Source organism: Taudactylus pleione, unplaced genomic scaffold (assembly GCF_031769625.1).
Source record: "Taudactylus pleione unplaced genomic scaffold, aTauple2 ptg000042l, whole genome shotgun sequence".
Classification (NCBI taxonomy): Eukaryota; Metazoa; Chordata; class Amphibia; order Anura; family Myobatrachidae; genus Taudactylus; species Taudactylus pleione.
The window spans coordinates 2,229,920-2,248,518 of record NW_028284444.1 but is presented as its reverse complement, the minus strand read 5'-3'; the positions used below and the strand labels follow the sequence as shown (position 1 = coordinate 2,248,518).

Genomic DNA, 18,599 nt, shown 5'->3' with positions numbered 1-18,599 from the left:
ATTTAGCACCAAGTCACAGTCCTTCCTATTATCTCTACCTGTACATGTTATCTCATGTCATACATTTTTTCTCAGCAGTATGGAATATGCTTGTACTGTAAATAGAAGATAATATAATGCATGACACATTTTGGATAATGACTTCCTCTCATTCTATGTTTTAAATTATAGTTAATGTGTAACACAATGATTAACCTGAATAGCAAACCATGGAAAGAACAGTGCCTGATGGCAATTGGTCCTGCCCTTGAAAAAAAGGTTTATATAAGATAGGGTGTTCCTCAGTCTGTGCTTTCCCAGAGCTTGCTGTGTGCTTAGTAAATAGAACAGAAATAATCTACCCATCACAAATGGCGCAGAGTGGACCAGCTGCCTTTCTCCTGTACCTGGCACTTGCGGTTTCTGTCTGTTATGGAGCAAATATCAGCATCCCTACATGTGAAATATTTAATTCCACCAATTGGAGCAATAACAGTAACTCAGCATTTAACTTGACTGTCTCTTCTGAAACACTTTCTAGCAATACAACATATACCGGTAAGTTCACTTAACTCTTTTTAGAGTATGATGTTCGTTGTTAGGGGCATATGTATCAAAGCTTGATGTGAGATAAAATTGTGAAATATATATCACCAACCAATCAGCTCCAAACTATCATTTCATAAACACAGTCTGCAAAATGTAAGTTAGAAGCTGATTGGTTGGTGATATATATATCATAATTGTATCCTCACATCAAGGTTTGATACATATGCCCCTTAATATCAGATCAAATTACATATTACATTGGAAATGTGGATGTCCGTTAATACTTCGAAGTCCCCACAGCAAATTTTGTGGCAGAGGTTCTGTGACTTGTGGTTCTCCAATTGCTGAATTACAACCAACATGTAGTGTTGACAAGTATACAGAAGTACCAGGAGTTAAAACAGTTCAGTAACAGTTGAACAGCCACAGATTGATTAATTTTACAAGACCTTAACTGTATGATGATGTGGAAAATATAGATCATTTTCAGATCATGTATTTTTTTAAAGTGACATATTTGCATGCACGCATTTGCTTAAAGTGATATATAAACAGAGTGGCTATAATGCAATGTAAAATGTTATTGTTTGTGTTTATCAAGCATACATTGTAACATTCTTATTCTTATTATTCTTATATTTTATTAATAAGGCACCGCAAGGGTTTCACGACGCCATACAAGGGGTTAACATTGACAACAGATTACATAAGTGCAGACTAATACATACAGTATTCACTTAGATACATAATTACAGTGTGGAGATTGAGATGATTGTTGCTGATAAATTGAATCATAAAAACGTATAGGTACCTGACTAATTTATTTTAATGTTCCTTCAAGTAAGTTGTGTCTACTTTCACTGGATGGTGTCATCTATAATTCCTCACATTACATAAAAAATATTAAAATACACATATATGTTGAATTTCATGTCAGTTTTAAATAAGGGCGAACAAGAGCAAGACATGAAGATTGCATTGTTCAGTAGAACTAAATTCTCTCAACTGTAGCTTGTTTCCTAAGCTAAAGTATTTATATAATACATAATAACAAGAAATTAAAGCATTTTACAGGGAATGTTATTTATCTCAAGTGAATTCTTAATATTTGTTTTGTTACAAATTTTGGTTGGCAGTTTATTTTACCAAAAAGTATTCAGCAGTCAGGTCTATGGATGCTATTGTTGGAAAGCAAGTAATTTAGTTATTATATAGAGAATCTTGATTAATCTTGAGTAACAGCAAGTTCTCAAACCTTACTTATGTTGTGATTAGCCTTTGTCTGCAGAATAGCATGTCAACATATTAAAATAGTTTACTTGTTCGTTGTGAGGGCTCATTTAAATCACATACTTCATGAAGTTTGCTGATGACCCACAAGATACATTATCTACCTGTATCCCAACTAAATGGAATCTATACTCATAAAGGTTGAGTCTCCCATATTCAAAATGTTTGGGACCAGGGGTATTTTGGATAATGGAATATTCCGTATTTTGGAATATTTGCATATCATAATGAAATATCTTGGGAATGGGACCCCAATATACACACAAAATGCATTTATGTGTTATATACACCTTATACACACAGCCTGATGGTAATTTTATACAATATTTTTAATAAAATTGTGCCTTAGACGTTTGTGTACATTGAACCATCTAATATCAAAGGTTTCATTTTCTCAGTCATGCTAAAATTATTCCGTATTTTGGAATATTTGGATATGGGAGACTCAACCTGTATGAGTATAGATACTACAAAGAGCTACAGTAAATGTCCTTCCGCACCTCTGCCTATAGTTATGGGTTATTGTAAGGGCTTCTTCCAAAAACGAAATGTAGTGTGACCCTGAAGAAAAATAAGAAGAATTGTAGCCCATGCACTTTTGACTACACTGCGATGGTGTGTTCATCAACATCTCTAAGCTATATTGAAGCAACACATGGCATAGCACATGGCATAGCAGATGGAACTATCAAGTGAGCTGCCAGGTCCCGTGCGACTCTGCTAGCACCAGGCATCTTTTTTGAGTTATTAAATTTTTTTGGCTGATAATGCATCTTATTCATAAATGTAATGTACTAGGACACACCAGCAAACTGGGCTGATTAATTTGATATGTAACACTTGTATATCTGTGTGTGACTAAGTCTGTATACAAAGAACAATGGACCTGGGCATGAAAAAAAGTCACAGCTGCTGCATCGTAGCACTTTGTAAAGATTCAGAGACTCTGTCGCACACAGATATACAAGTGTCACATATCAAAGTCTCCTGGTGCGTCCTTGAAGCATCCCATTGCAATTAATATGTATTTTTGGCAAAAAAAGACGCCATAAATGATGCCCGGTGGTAGCAGAGTAGCATGGGTCCTTGACGTGACTGCAGCAATGATTTATGAGGACACATCTGTACTTGAGAGTATTGTTTGTTAAGCTCAATGGGGGCGATTCAATTCAACATGATGTTGAATAGCTGTAGGAGGGAGCTCCCGCTCAACTGCGCTGTTTGGGCGGGCTAAGGATTTGTTATCGCACCCCCCTGGGGATGCGAGGAGAAATCCAACCAAAGTGCAGGGCGCACAGCTGTTTTTCTGCTTAGCGCAGCGCTAACAGCTGTGCGCCCAGCACTTTGGTCAGAGAATGCCGGTTACCGTGCACTAACACCCTTGTTAAGGCGCGAGAACCGTCATTCTCCGACCACACAGTGCGCTGAATTGAATAGCTCCGGGAGCACGCTCCCAGCGCTATTCAATTCACGTTGAATTGAATCGCCCCCAATGATGCACAAATTGGGCCTGATTCCTCAGATATAGGCAGAGACAATTATGTCTACCCACCCATGAAATACCCGTGGAACACTTAGCTTATGTGACTCGCCCTGTTGGCACCAATTACACCCATTCAGTTGCAAGCTGAGATGTGCCAGAGATGCGTGTGCCTCAAACTCAGCAGTAGTTTGTCAAAGTTTCTTTTGCTGGGCTCGGACGTCTGCACAGTGCAAAAAATCAACCCGAAAAAGGGACTTGCAGGCAGTCCCATAATTTGTCTTATAAACTTTTTTTTTTCTTTTAATAATCACCACGCCCTGCTAGTGGGTCAGGTTGCTTCATTCACATTACATGAAACGTGTGTGTAAATTACACCCTAACCCCTATGCTCAGGCCACCTGCTGGGTAACTTTAATTACATGGGAGGAGACAGTACACAGTTTAGTAACCTTTGTTTTGCTGCTCTGTGTTTTGGGGGGAACTATCCACAGCTGAATATACTAAGTATCCCCAATACTCCCATCCCTCCCCAGCTAGCCTATTCCTTTAGAATTGGGATAACAAGCAGACAATAATACCCTTGTAATAGCAGTACATTCCTGTGACATCCTCCACACAAGGGCAGAAAACTCACCCTCTTGAAGTTTATAGCCTTGTAACTATATTCTACTGGTAGGAAAATGTTTATACTGCCACGAGTACAGGTTAACCCTGTGTGGTGACAGAACAGCAACATTTCTGTACCAAGGGTAATAGCTAAAAAATGTAACATATTTTCATTGAACTGCATTTAGATTGCCAGCTCTTCATGCCAGAGAACCACATTTTGGCCAGATTTATTTGGTGGGAGACAATATAATAGCCTATATAAGATCAGTATTTATCCAGAGAGTGTCCTGATTTGGTATTTGCATTTTATTTTCACTACAGCATTACTGATGTGTTGAAACTTGTTTTTATAATCTACTATAATTTATTTATTATTGGAAGCTACACAAAAAAACCCATGTCAGATGCCTTTCACTATAACTAGATAATTTAACCCATCTAAATCTGTATTTTATTTAAAACTCCATCTCCTTGATGTCTTGCAACGGCACTTACAAAGCACATATGTACTGTATAGCTTCTTCGTTGGCTTGCCCATTTTCCTTTATTTGATATAATTTAACACCTTCCTAAGTACTCTTCAAACAGTATATGTTAAGGGTACTGTTTTGGAGAAATATCCCAATTTCTGATTTTTTTACATATTTGCCGTTGTTATTTATCCCCTCTGGTAGAGTGCCCAAATGGGAGATTTAGCATATCACTGAGGGGGAAGCAGATGTTTCTCATCATTAGGCCTTCTCTGGGAATTGCATCCTATTGTCCCCATCCATTTCAATTAAAAGTGGGCGGGATGCAGGCGAGTCATCTACTATTTCAGTGGGACTGGTAGGAGTCTCTCAGATGTTCCAGGAGAGTAAAGGCGGGTATCCACTACCTGATTAAACAGAGCGAATGAACGATAACAACATCGTTATCGTTCAATCGCTGGTTAATCAGGCACAAATCGGGCAGCTTAATGTAAAAAATGGGAACACAATAAGAAAGAAAATGGGAGCGCTGGAAGTGGCTGCTGATTTAAAAAATCATTATTTTAATTGCACAAAATACAATCTCAAACACTTTTGTTTAAAATATCAATATAAATGAAGAATACAGATGGATTCAATCAATTAGGCTAATAGTGCCTTACTGTTAAAATGTGAAACCGGTTCCACCCTACAATATTAGTACATATCAATATATAAATCACTCCAGAGACTAGTATAGAGATCACTTATATAGACATATATATATTGGAGCATCAATCGAAAAATCATTGGTCACAATTTTCCAGCATGGATTTAATAGTTGTCAATATTTATGTCCACTTATACCCAATTGATAGAGGGTTAAATGTATACAAAAGAAGCAGCACAGCTCATTCAGCACAGATTACAGTGTTAGTATTGCAGTGTTAGTAAATAGGTAGTTCCTAATATAGGTACATTATCATCCAACCATGTAGGTAGAGAAGCAAAGTGTATTGTGGCAGTTAACCTCTACCCCAATCCCAGGGGGAGGATGCTTATATACTGATCGCCTGCTCACAAGTAAAGAACAATATCAGCCAAAGATTTTTACCACTTTGTGCACCATGTGGTCCAGAGGCGCTTCTTGTCCTCAGGCAGAGGGACCTCTTATTCCTGGATCCTGGCACTTGTAACCGTTCACGGTGAACCAATTGGCTGAGTTGTATTCTGTTGTCCGCCGCTGCTGCACGCTGGCTGCTACACGCTGGCTGCAACACGCTGGCTGGTGACCGCTCCGTCACTTCCGGTGGTGAACTTCCGGCTTCCGATATGCGTACCACCTGCGTTCCATGAGTCACCTGACGCGTTTCTCCGCCCAATGACGCGGCGGTTTCCTCTGATGAAAGCTCATAAAGGCAAGAGTACAACTTTCCAAACGCGTTTCATCCACTGGGACTGTATACATATTTGTATACATTATATATATATATATATATATATATATATTCTAGCTGATATATTCAGTGTCACCTTAGTTATTTACTATTTCCATTTCCATCTCACCACTCCATTAACACAGTAATCCTTCACCTCTTTGGCAATGCATCCCCTTCCTCACTGCTATAGTAAGACATTACTCTCCCTCACCGGTGTACTAACACATTCCACTCCCTCACCTCTGTAGTAACACATTCCTCTCCCTCACACATGTTGTAACACATTCCTTTCCCTCACATCTATAGTAACACATTACCCTCCCTCACCCATGTTGTAACATATTTCCTTCCCTCACATTGTAGTAACACATTTGACATTCCCCTCCCTGACCTGTGTAGTAAAACATTTCCCCTCCTATCCCTGTGTAGTAACACATTCCCCTCCCTCACCTGTGTAGTAATATATTGTCCTCCCTCACCTCTATAGTAACACATTCCTCCCTCAATGCTGTAGTAATACATTTTACTCCCTTGCCCCAGAGAGGAGGATGCCCCATGTGCATTCCCTGTCTAGGGATTCCTCCTCTCTTCCCGGCGGCTGGCAGAACACTGATTGCTGACATCATCAGCAGTAGACCCTGGGAAATAGTCTGTGCCCAGAGTCTACTGCGCATGTGCAGGTCACCGGGAAAATGGTGCGGCCGTCATTTTCTGGTGATATCCTCACTGACCATGTGCAAAATGACAGTAAAATATTGAACTGTGTTGCAGCTAATGAGAGACAGTCAGGCAGGACTTTACACAGGTGGAGGAAACATTTTAGCCCTTTTCAACCTCTTAGGAGTCATATTTTGAAAAATCACTGGGCATCTACATGATGGAAGGTATATACTCCCTGATTTTCATGTTTCTAGTTTGGGAGGTTTGGGCAGGGTGTTGATGAGTCAGTGAGTAGATAGATAGATAGATAGATAGATAGATAGATAGATAGATAGATAGATAGATATTTTGATGGGAGTCCTGTGGCAGTGTTTCTATGATTAATCCTTATTTTACTTTTTTTTCACAGTTAAATTGAGTGGAAGTGGTAATTTCACAGTAAATTTACAAGCAGAATCGATGTCTAATGTAGTGGGCATTTGGTCTCAAGGAAATATCACCTGCAATCAAAGTCTCTTGTTTGTCAATGCTTTTTTGGATGGAAGTGAAATCCAGACAAATTGGACATCAGAAGGAAACCTGACAACTGTTAAGATTAAGTGAGTCACCAACATGCAATTTAAGAAGAGATATTAATTTGGAAAAATATGTGATACCTATCTGCTAAAGTGTTTAACTCCACTGTATATATGCGTAGCTGTACACATCTCATGATGCGCCTGCTATACTACAAGTCACCATTAGTGTGTATTTGCATGAAATTACTGTATAGTTGGGACAAATGTTGTGGTTCCTGACAGGTGTATATGTACTACATGCTGATCTGCATTGGCTGTATTTACATGCCTGAACAAATATTGAATCTTCCCTAAGTGAGAAATCACCTCTGGTTGTAATTGTAGATAAGATCAGTACACGTTTCACACTGCATTCTTGTATTTCTGTATGCTCTCTTTCTGAGAATTCCCTGTAAGGGGTATATTTAGAAGTGGAGATGTTGCCCATAGCAACCAATCAGATTCTACTTAACATTTAACTAGCACCTTCTAGAAGATAATAGCTAGAATCTGACTGGTTGTTATGGGCAACATCTCCACTTCTAAAAACTGTCACTTTAGTAAATTTACCCCAATAAGACTTAATTTAAAATATGCTACATAGACATACATTCAACTCTGCCTCAGTCCCAAAGACCTTAAATTAGGTCACCTACTGTACCTACAGTAGCTTGCTTTTGTTTTCTTCTAAACATGGTAAGATATTTTTCTTAAAAAGATTATTATAAAAATTTACATAGAGAATGTTTTTGGAAAGTTTTTAAGGTCTTTCACTGTGTTCTAGGCACATTAATCTAACTGAAAACAATGTTAGCAACCTGTAATGAACTGAGATTTATTTATATAAGCTGATACTACTGTACATATCTTTTTCTTCTCAAAAACAGTTGGTCAATGTATTTTTCTGGGCTAGAAGTAATCAGTAGGTAATCAAAGCAAGCAAAAGTACCCATGGCTAGCTCAATTTGTAGCCAGTCAGAGCAAAAGCACATTCACAGGGCTCACTAAACAGAGAATTAAAGTGACAGAAAACTCCAAGCCACATTACAAAAGTAAAAGTATCTGGTCAAGTGGACATCCCAAGATCAGATGTGAAATGATTGTGTGGTGTTCATATCAAACAAAGGGGTCTATGTGGGTCATTCAGACCCGTTCGCGAGCGAAGGTCGCTCTCTAGCGGGTCGATGTTGGGCGAATGTGCATGCGCACGACGGAGGGAGCTCCGTCGTGCGCATGCGCGAGACCCGCCGAGCGACGAGAAATACGTCGCTCGGGGTCTCGCACCAAAGGGGGTGTGCTGTCGATGATGACTGACAGCACGTCCCCTTTGGTGGGCGTTCTGGGGGCGTGGCTGCCAGACGGAGGCGTTCCCATGGGAACGCCTACCGTCTGGGTCCGGCCCCACTGACATCACTAGTGATGTCAGTGGGAGTGCTTTTGTCTCTGATAGAGCCAAAATCACTCCTGGGCTTGCGGCAGCGAGACCCTACTACAAGGGTCTCGTCGCAAGCCCGATGGTCGCGATGGTCAAGAGCATCGCGACCATCGGGCTTGCGACGAGACCATCATCATGGACGCTCGCTATAGCTGTGGGTGGTAACCCACAGCTATGCGAGCGTCCATGAGGACGCTCCAAAAACAGGTAGGAGGGCCCTGATTCAGAGCGAGCGCTCTGGTCAGAGCGTTCAGCTCTGAATCAGGCCCTATGTACTAAACCTTGAATGGAAATAGAGTGAACAGAGATAAAGTGCCAGCCAATTAGCTCTTAACTGCAATGTCACAGGCTGTGTTTGAAAAATGACAGTTAGGAACTGGTTGGTTGGTAATTTATCTCCGTTCACTTTTCCTCCTTTCAAGTCTTAGTAAATAGACCCTCAAGTATCAGCAAGGTATGCCCTGCTGCCCATGCCACACTGTGAAATATGTTGTGATGTGGTCAGGGGTTTTCTTCCCCGTTTAAGTGTTTTCAGGGCTAGACCCACTTGTACCCAATCTGAGCACTAGAATATCCATAGGTTGAATTCAACATGCTGCTCACTATTGAGCCAGAGTGTTTATAGAAGTAGAATCAATATGTACCTAATCACATGATTGCAACATTTACAGAGCTAGACTAACTTTTAGCCAATCACAGCATTAGAACATTTACAGAGCTAGACCAACCTTTAGCCAATTACAGCATTAGAACATTTATAGAGCTAGACCAATCTTTAGTCAATAACAGCATTAGAACATTTACAGAGCTAGACCAACCTTTAGTCAATCACAGCATTAGAACATTTACAGAGCTAGACCAACCTTTAGTCAATCACAGCATTAGAACATTTACAGAGCTAGACCAACCTTTAGTCAATCACAGCATTAGACCATTTACAGAGCTAGACCAACCTTTAGTCAATCACAGCATTAGAACATTTACAGAGCTAGACCAACCTTTAGCCAATTACAACATTTAAACATTTAAATAGCTAAACCATTCTATAGCCAATAATAGCATAAGAATGATGACAGGGCTACCTCAACTAGAGGGGTTGATGTATCAAGCAGTGGAAATAGTGGAGAAGGGAATCAGGCCCTGATTCAGAGCCGGACGCTCTAACAGAGCGCTCGCTGTGAATCAGGGCTGTCCCTCCTCCTTTTTGGAGCGGCCTCCTGGCCGCTCGCATAGCTGTGGGTGACCACCCACAGCTATAGCGAGCTGCCAAAATGATGGTCGCGATGGTCAAGACCATCGCGACCATCGGGCTTGCGACGAGACCCTTGCGGTAGGGACTCGCTGCCGCAAGCCCTGGAGTGCTTTTGGCTGTATCAGAGCCAAAAGCACTCCCACTGACATCACTAGTGATGTCAGTGGGGCCGGCCCCAGACGGTAGGCGTTCCCATGGGAACGCCTCCGTCTGGGCAGCCACGCCCCCGGCACGCCCACCAAAGGGGGCGTGCTGTCAATCACCATTGACAGCACTCCCCCTTAGGTGCGAGACCCATAATGACGGCTTGGCCGTCGTTATTCGGGTCTCGCACAATCGCACTTGGGCAACATTGACCCGCTTGCGAGTGCTCAGCGCTCGCGAGTGGGTCTGAATCAGGCCCTCAGTGAAGAAGTTGCTCATAGCAAGCAATCAGCTTTGAAGTAGCATTTATCAAGTACATACGGTATATAAAATAATAGGTAGGAGCTGATTGGTTTCTTCTCCACTGGTCCACTTCTGCAAACTTTTCACTGCTTGATACATAAACCCCATGTCTAGTGAAAACAGAATGTTTACAACACAAATGCTAACAGCATCAAATAAAATACAAGTACTGTAGCTGGAACATATGGTTGTGAGTGTCTTTACATGTGAATTTAAGTTAATTCTACTTTTCATTTCATTATTTTAGTGCTTATATTTATAATGATCCAGCTAATGATACTACTAAATTCCTTATTTCACGGGAATTAACTACAGGTGAGTTAAATGATGATCATTTATTTCCACTTTAAAGATGTACAGTAATGGGGGATTTCTGCATTGTATATTCCAAGGATACAGTATACTTGTTCTAGCCAATGAAAGCACTAAAGCAATTGTGTGCACAAAAGAGAACAAAGTCACATATGACCTTGAAGAATCTGAATGTGAAATTTGGGATTGCATTCTGTCCAAGATGCAGTCAGGATACTGGCTGGCGCTACTCCGCCCGCCAATATTCCGACACTTACATTGCAACATGGGGCTAAAGATAGGCATTGAAATCCTGACACCTATCATTAGCCCCACTTCGGAATTTCTACACCCATCATACCGAATGAAGGTATGCTGGGTGTCTCAACGCCTAGCTGCAGGGAGGGGGAGGGTTAGGTTTAGGGACCCAGGGGGGACTTAGGGTTAGGCACCCCATGGGAGGGTTAGGGCTTGGGTAGGGGAAGGGGGGTTAGGCATAGGCACCACTAGAGGGGGGTTAGGGATAGGCACCACCCCGGGAGGGTTAAGTTTAGTGTGTGGGGAGGGGGGGTTAGGTTTAGGCATTAACAGGGGAGGTTAGGGTTAGGCACTAGGGGGGAGGTTAGGGTTAGGCACCTCTAAGGGAGGGTCAGGGTTAGGGGGGGGAGAGGGGAGGGTTAGAGTACTTACCTCGAGGTGTCAGGAATTTCTACCCACCTCCAGCATTACATACCGATTCCATTTTGTCCAGGTGACAAAATGTTGTTGTTTAGCCAGTGCTGCAGTGGTTTTCATTACATACTGTATACATCATTACAACCACAGTCACATTTGGAAGCCTATTTCAAGAAGGATCATGTGCCATGTATTTTCAAAGGGAATTTGTTTTGTAGTGCATCACTTCTCATAGGATGAGGCTATACAGCAGAACCAAAGCTTTGTGGTGTCCTGAATATGGCTTTTTAGGTCACTGACCGCTAGTTTACTATGTTAGGCTTAGAGGTTCTCTGGGTATTTCTGGAATATGGCATAGTGACTTAAGATAGCTAAGCATTCAGAGGCTTACGCACACAGCAATATTATACATTTAATGGCTATATAAATGATCTACTGATTAAATATGTTTTTATATTTTGCAAATAGGAATTTCACTCAAGATAACTTTTTTCTTTTTTCTTACAGCTATAACTCCAACTGCCAATTACACAACTCACGGTTAGTTGACCACCAGATCTTATGCTGTTTGCTGTTAGATATAATGTGCATAGTTACTTACTCTCCTTGGATGTTTGGGAGACATCCCCATACAACCTGAAAAGTAGGCAAATCTCTCGGAAGCTGCTCATGAGTGAAGAGGGCAGACCGGGCAACTTGATGATGCGATTTAAGCTGAATTGCATCATGAAAGCCCTGCCCACTACTTTATACTGCCAGGAGTCATGGCTTTGTGTAATGGGGGCATGACTACGTTGACGCAATTGAGGCACCATGCCCTTGCATCACCCATCTGCCTGAATCGTACCTCCCACATGGCTGCCACCTCTCAAATGGGACAGACAGAGGGGCAGATGTATTAAGTTCTGGACAGTGATAAATTGGAGAGTGATAAACTACCAACCAATCAGCTCCTAACTGTAATTTTTCAAACACAGCCAATAAAGTGACAGTTAGGAGCTGAGTGGCTGGTAGTTTATCACTTTCTAGAGCTTAATACATCTGCCCATTAGCAACTATGTATAATGGGCCAGACTCCCAGAAATGCATGCAATTCCATTTGTGTATGAAGCTTATGATGTCTAGCAGATTGTGCATGTGTTGGGGCCTGCATATGCAACTTACAGCAATTCTGGGCTATTTCGAGTAGTGATCATCTCAGCTGCATCTCCACTTGCCAGTGAGTGGGATGGCAGTGGGGAGTTTGGGATAAGTGTTCCATCGGTGTGTTGTTGGCATGTTGATGGAATTAATGGCTATTCTGAGGGGGCTGTATGCAGAGATCAAGCCACTTATAGGGGGAGATGTATCAAGTTGTGGAGAGAGATAAAATACCAACCAATCAGCTCCTAACTGTTATTTTTTAAACACACCCTATAAAATGACAGTTAGGAGTTGACTGGTTGGTACTTTATCTCTCTCCACTTTATCTCTTTGCATGGCTTGATAGATCTCACCCACAGTAGCATATCCTGCACCAAGGATAGGGTTTAGTACAAATGTTGGCTGCTGCTGGCTAATTTCACCAGCGGATGCATAAGGGAGGTTTGGTTCCATAGATACAGGCAGATTCACATTTATTTTGGAATGCGTAAAGCAGACACATTTGAGGATGCTATGCGCACTACTCTGAATTATGCCCAATGTTGTCTAAAGTAAACTTGTCCTTTAAACAGAATTAAGGCAGCTAGGGTCTTCTGCTCTGAATTAATAATCATGAAATTCAAGAGGATTCAGTAAAATGCTTAATGTTCATCAGCCATTGTGTGGGTTGTCTCAGTAATCATGAGACTTCAACCAATGTATTCACTAGACACTAGAGAATTTCTTAATAGTCAATAAGCAATAAGCTCATCAACATTAATAAAGTACCAAAATTATTCTGTGACAGACTCTCTTTAAATAGGGGCAGCATACTACATACTAACAGAAGGCAGCCCCATCCAAATCCACTAAATTGTATCCACACCCAAATTGTGTTCTTTGAATAGATTAGGTACATTTAAAATGGACTAATTGTGGAATATTGTAATAAACTTGTGAAATATGATTGCAGCAGCAACTGATTAGAGTCAGATAAAGGGTAAAGAGAATGGGAGGAAGGGGAGAGGGGACATTACAATCTCCATATATTCACTGATTTATGCATGAGCCTTTACAGAACAGGAAACATACTATATCAATAAAATGAGGTGAGGTGTGCAATAACTGAAGTTGCGACATTCTTTCAATATCGCAAAAGTGTGTACACACCTTTGATCATGTTTTTCCGAATGAAAACTGGTTGAATCAAATGATTGCATCTTATGTGCAGTTTAATATTTGTCCTACTCAACCGGGCGAGATCGGACCAAAAGTGCAGTATGTACGCACCTTCAACCATTCTTGCAATTTTACACCTGCAGCAGAGCAGCCTCTGTGGGTGGTGCAATCATTTTCTTACGATATTTTGGCAGTCGGGTGTCGAAGGTCACAAGTATGATTGTATAGGTGTGTACGACCGTATCGGCACTGTGATTGTGACTTCCGATCGGTAGTGAAGTCGATCAAAACATTGCATCTAAAGAGTGATCGCTATGGTTTCAATGTGGTTTTGTGCTTTTGATTTTAAGGTGCTCAATGTTTACAGTAAAATGTTACATTGTTAATGTAAAATAGAGATTCTAATGTTTCCTTTTTGTTATTTCAGCTCCAGTAAACACTACTACAGCTGCTGCAGTTACCAACACTACAGGTTTGTTTTCCCATTTTTGGAAACATTAAGTAAGCTAGATTTGAAACTGTGACAATTTTCTGTAGTTTTACTGTTCACACCCATGTGTTTTATCCTGCCTGAAGCACACCTGTGATTTTGATGAATTTTTCATGAGTTGTGCACATCGCCATTTGGTTTAATGATTAGCAAAATTATATTGAATGACTAAAACAACAACTTGCACTCTTAAACAATCAGGCCTGCAATGCCAATGTGTACAATATAATGGGGTATTTAATAACAAGGTGTACAGATGTGTTGTTACTTAGCCGTGGCTGCAATGCACGTCAGCTTTCATTTCTAAGCTGCACTAGAAAAGGCCAATAAGAATTTGTTGGTTTTATGGATTACAGCACATTTTTGCACATTGCATAATGCTATTAAAAAGCTTAATTTCTATCTGTGGAAACAGGAGGGATAATTACTGATCTGAAAAAATAGAATAACTCACCTGTGCGTGATTAAAGAAGTCCATAAAATGTTACTTGTTGGTGGTACTTAAGGACTGGAGTTGAGACCCTCTGACCTACTGTATATGAAGAAACCCATAACCAGATAATTACAGCTTCTATAGATAAAGTAGACCTGTCACTCACTCTGTGATGGATTCCTATGTGCATCTGCGATCATTGCACACGGGCAGTGCTTTGTATGCATGTGCAATGGCAAACAATAGCTCGATCTGCTTACGTAATCGCCATTGCATCCGTTCCTGAATCAGGCCCATAGTTCCATGGAGTATGAGAGGTGTGCATAGAGTGAGAATGAACCTGTTAATTCGACTTCACTTATAAGTATATATATATATATATATATATATATATATATATAATATATATTTATTTATTACCAGTTATTTATGTAGCGCACACATATTCTGCAGCGCTGTACAGAGAATATTCGTCCATTCACATACGTCCCTGCCCCAGTGGAGCTTACACTCTATATTCCCTACCACATGCACACACACATACACACTAAGGGTAATTTTGTTAGGAGCCAATTAACCTACCAGTACATTTTTGGAGAGTGGGAGGAAACCGGAGTACCCGGAGGAAACCCACACAAACACAGGGAAAATATACAAACTCCACACAGTTAGGGCCATAGTGGGTATCGAACCAACGACCTCAGTGCTGTGAGGCAGTAATGCTAACCATTACACATCTGTGCTGCCCAATATATATATATATATATATATATATATATATATATATATACACACATATATACTAACTGATGTATTCAGTGTCACCTTAGTTATTTACCATTTCCATTTCCATCTCACCAGTCCAGTAACACATTAATCCTTCACCTCCCTCACTGCTATAGTAAGATATTACCCTCCCTTAACTATGTATTACCACCCACTCCCTCACATCTGTAGTAACACATTTTCCTCCCTCGCCCATGTTGTAACACATTCGACATTCCCCTCCCTCTCCTATGTGGATATACAATCCCTAATTCACACCTGTAGTAACAAACTACCCTCACTCACCCCTGCAGTAACTCCCTCACCTTTGTAGTAACACATTACTCCTGATCACACCTGTAGTAACACATCCCCCTCCCTCACCTGTGTAGTAACACACTACCCCCACTCACCCCTGTAGTAAGACATTCCACTCTCTTGCTTATGTTGTAACACATTCCCTTCCCTTATTTTGTAGTTACATATTTGACATTCCCCCCTCACCTCTATAATAACACATTTCTCTCTACCTCATCTATGTAGTAACACATTCCCCTCCCTTACCTTTATAGTAACACATTCCCCTCTCACTGCTGTTATAACACATTTTCCTCTCTCACCTGTGTAGTAACACATTATCCTCTCTCACCTCTGTAGTAACACATTCCTTCACACCTGTACTATCACATTACCCTCCCTCACCTGTGACCTAAAAGCTATTGAGGATTAGATGGAAACACATTTTACCCCTTTGCAGTGCTGTCTACCTCATAAGCCACGTCAGGATCATACAGCTAGTGGTGGCTCCAGAGCAAGGGCTGCAACGCAGTCCAATATTTACATAAGGTAACCACAGCAACTGCTAGTTATGTTTGGCAGCAGTTGGGGTGACAGTTGGTGTGGCTCCCCTATTTCAATATTTAACTGTGCTGCAGCCACAATGAGACAGTCAGACAGGACACTGCACATGGGAGGACATTTAAAACCATTTGACCCCCTTCAGGAGTTGAAAAAAATCCCTGCTTACTGGGTACCTACATCATAGATGGGATATACTCCCCGACTTTCATGTCTCTAGGTCCAGGGGTTTGGGCTGGGTGTTGATGAGTCAGTCAGTCAGGACATTTGATTATATATATATATATATATATATAATGTAATCAATGTCAAAGTTTCCTAAATTATATTATTAACTGTGCACGCTTTTTAAACAAAAGACCGGCATAACTTATTGGGTGAAAGTATGATAAAGAGTAGTCAAATTTAACTAACTAAATTTGTATTTTTATTTCAGGCGCACACCACACAACTGTACAGACAGAAAAAACCACAAGTGCAGGTTATTCACAGAAATCCAGTCTTATTTCTACGGCTTTAATTCAGATACTTTGCCTGGTTATGATCTCCAAAAGGTTCTAGCCTTAACAAATTCCCTTTTACATTCCCCCCCCCCCCCCAGGATGTTTATGGACCTATTCAGAACTGTTTATCTTTTCAATCATATCAGCACAAAAATATTTTGTAGAAGTTCTGTAATAACAGAACCAATATAAATTGTAAGTTGTAAAAATGTAATCTATCATTACATATGAAAAAACATGAATTTGAATGATTATTGCGGGATTAGAAATGTGTTTGGTCATAATGTAATGCAAAGTTTATCGTGGACAAAAGAAAAGAAGCAAACCGAATGGGTCTTTGCTTTTTATTATTTCAAATTGCACTAATATTGTAAGTTATCTAATTATGTAATCTGTGTTTGACAAACAAAGATGTTAATGCTGATGGGTTGTGCCAGTTCTATCTCATGTTTCATGTCATGCCCTAGTATTACATCATGCTGTATGTACGGTAGTGTGACACAGACGTGTCTTATTCTACCTGCTTACAGATCCACGTCATCATGCACTGTTATTACACAACCTTATTTTTTTACTTTGTATTGTCTTTTACATATATGAATTTAGAAGGAAAACACGACTAAAAGATTGCAGCAATGTGACTGAAATTTTGATCAAGAATTCCACTTGTTTATTAATAAACATAATGATAATGATGATGTTATAAATACATTATAATAACAATAAATAGTAGTATAAAATGTAAAAATGAGCCTAAGTTCATCAACTAGAGAATTATGAGACTTTACATAGGATATTAATGGATGATCAATATATTTATATCCAATGTTGTCTCCTGCACACAATGTGATTTTGGTTAGTCAATTTTATCAAATCACATATCGGTGCCTAATTAATCATTATATACAATAAAAACAATGTACTGGATTTCATTGGAAACAATGGGAAAACTCCCTCACATTGTCATTATTGCAAAGTACTGTGATCCAGTTGTTTGCATTGGTCCTTCATCAAAAGGATCTGTGCAATATGATTATCAATTTATGGGCCTGATTCAGAGTAGTAGGCAAACCTGATGGTTCGATTGCACACTACTCCGATTGTAAGAAACATGTACAGGTCTCCCTCTGTGAGATCTCTCGCGGCTCCCCCAACCAGAATCCTGATTGACAGATTGTGGCAGTTTGGGGGAGTGGGTGGGGTCAGCCTCCTTTTTCAGAAATGGGGGCATGTCACCCCATATTCTGGAAGTGCAGAGGCTAGGGTCTGTGTTTTCTGATGGTATCGCATAAGATCCAATGCTGCATGTTAGGACGCAGCACTCAGATCTACAATGCAGTAAGGAGGTGTCTCCTGCTCATACTCACTGACATTCTGGCAGACCCCTCCGGGAGAGGACTGTCAGGTCGGTGCAGCAGGGGGTGGCTAAAGTTGGCGGTGCGGGGATGTGCCGGTGCAAAGTAGGGGGCGGGTCAATGATGATGCAATTTAGTGTGAATTGCGTCATCGCACCCCCAGACCATCCTCTTACAGGTGCGGGTGCAGGGGGTGGTGGCCATCCTGGGGGACTTGCCTACTCTTGTGGGGATGTGGGGGGGCGGGAGCAGCACCTGATTTTTTGGAGTAGGCAAGTATGCTCCTGCTGAATTTGCATATGAGTTGTATAGTATTGCACAATCCCTTCCCTGCAGCTGCACAATGCCATACAGCTCTAAATCAGGCCCAATGTCTTCAAATTCTTACTAATCAAGTTATTAGGCTGTTCTCTAAACTATCCTAAGTAGTCATAAGTAAGCATCATAAATTCAACATGCATCATTCCCCCCTTCCAGCACAGTCTTCTGTATTATTTTTACTGGGAACTGTAGTTGGTTAAATTCAAGCTTCACATAACGTCACATAACATCACATAACGTCACATAACTTTGGGTTGCAGTACAAAGACACAAAATTTAAGACCCTCTGAAGAATGCAATTTTCTTATTAAGACTTCTGGGGAAAATAAATAGAGTGCTATACCTAACAGGTATCCACCTGTTAGGTATAGTACTCTATTTATTTATTGTCTGATTTTAGGTAGAGCCAGTGTATTTGTATAGTGTTTATGCCTAGTTTTATATATTTTGGAGAACAA

At 40.6% G+C, this 18,599-nt stretch overlaps 1 protein-coding gene across 1 annotated transcript; it reads left to right on the top strand.

Annotated features, from left to right (window-relative positions):
- Window positions 1-310: 310 nt before the first annotated feature.
- LOC148537908 (uncharacterized) lies at window positions 311-18,024 on the top strand. Its single transcript, XM_088460123.1, has 6 exons — window positions 311-537; window positions 6,868-7,057; window positions 10,397-10,464; window positions 11,623-11,655; window positions 13,844-13,888; window positions 16,399-18,024. The coding sequence occupies exons 1-6, from the start codon at window positions 351-353 to the stop codon at window positions 16,521-16,523; spliced, it is 648 nt and encodes a 215-aa protein (XP_088316249.1). The 5' UTR covers window positions 311-350; the 3' UTR covers window positions 16,524-18,024.
- Window positions 18,025-18,599: the final 575 nt, after the last annotated feature.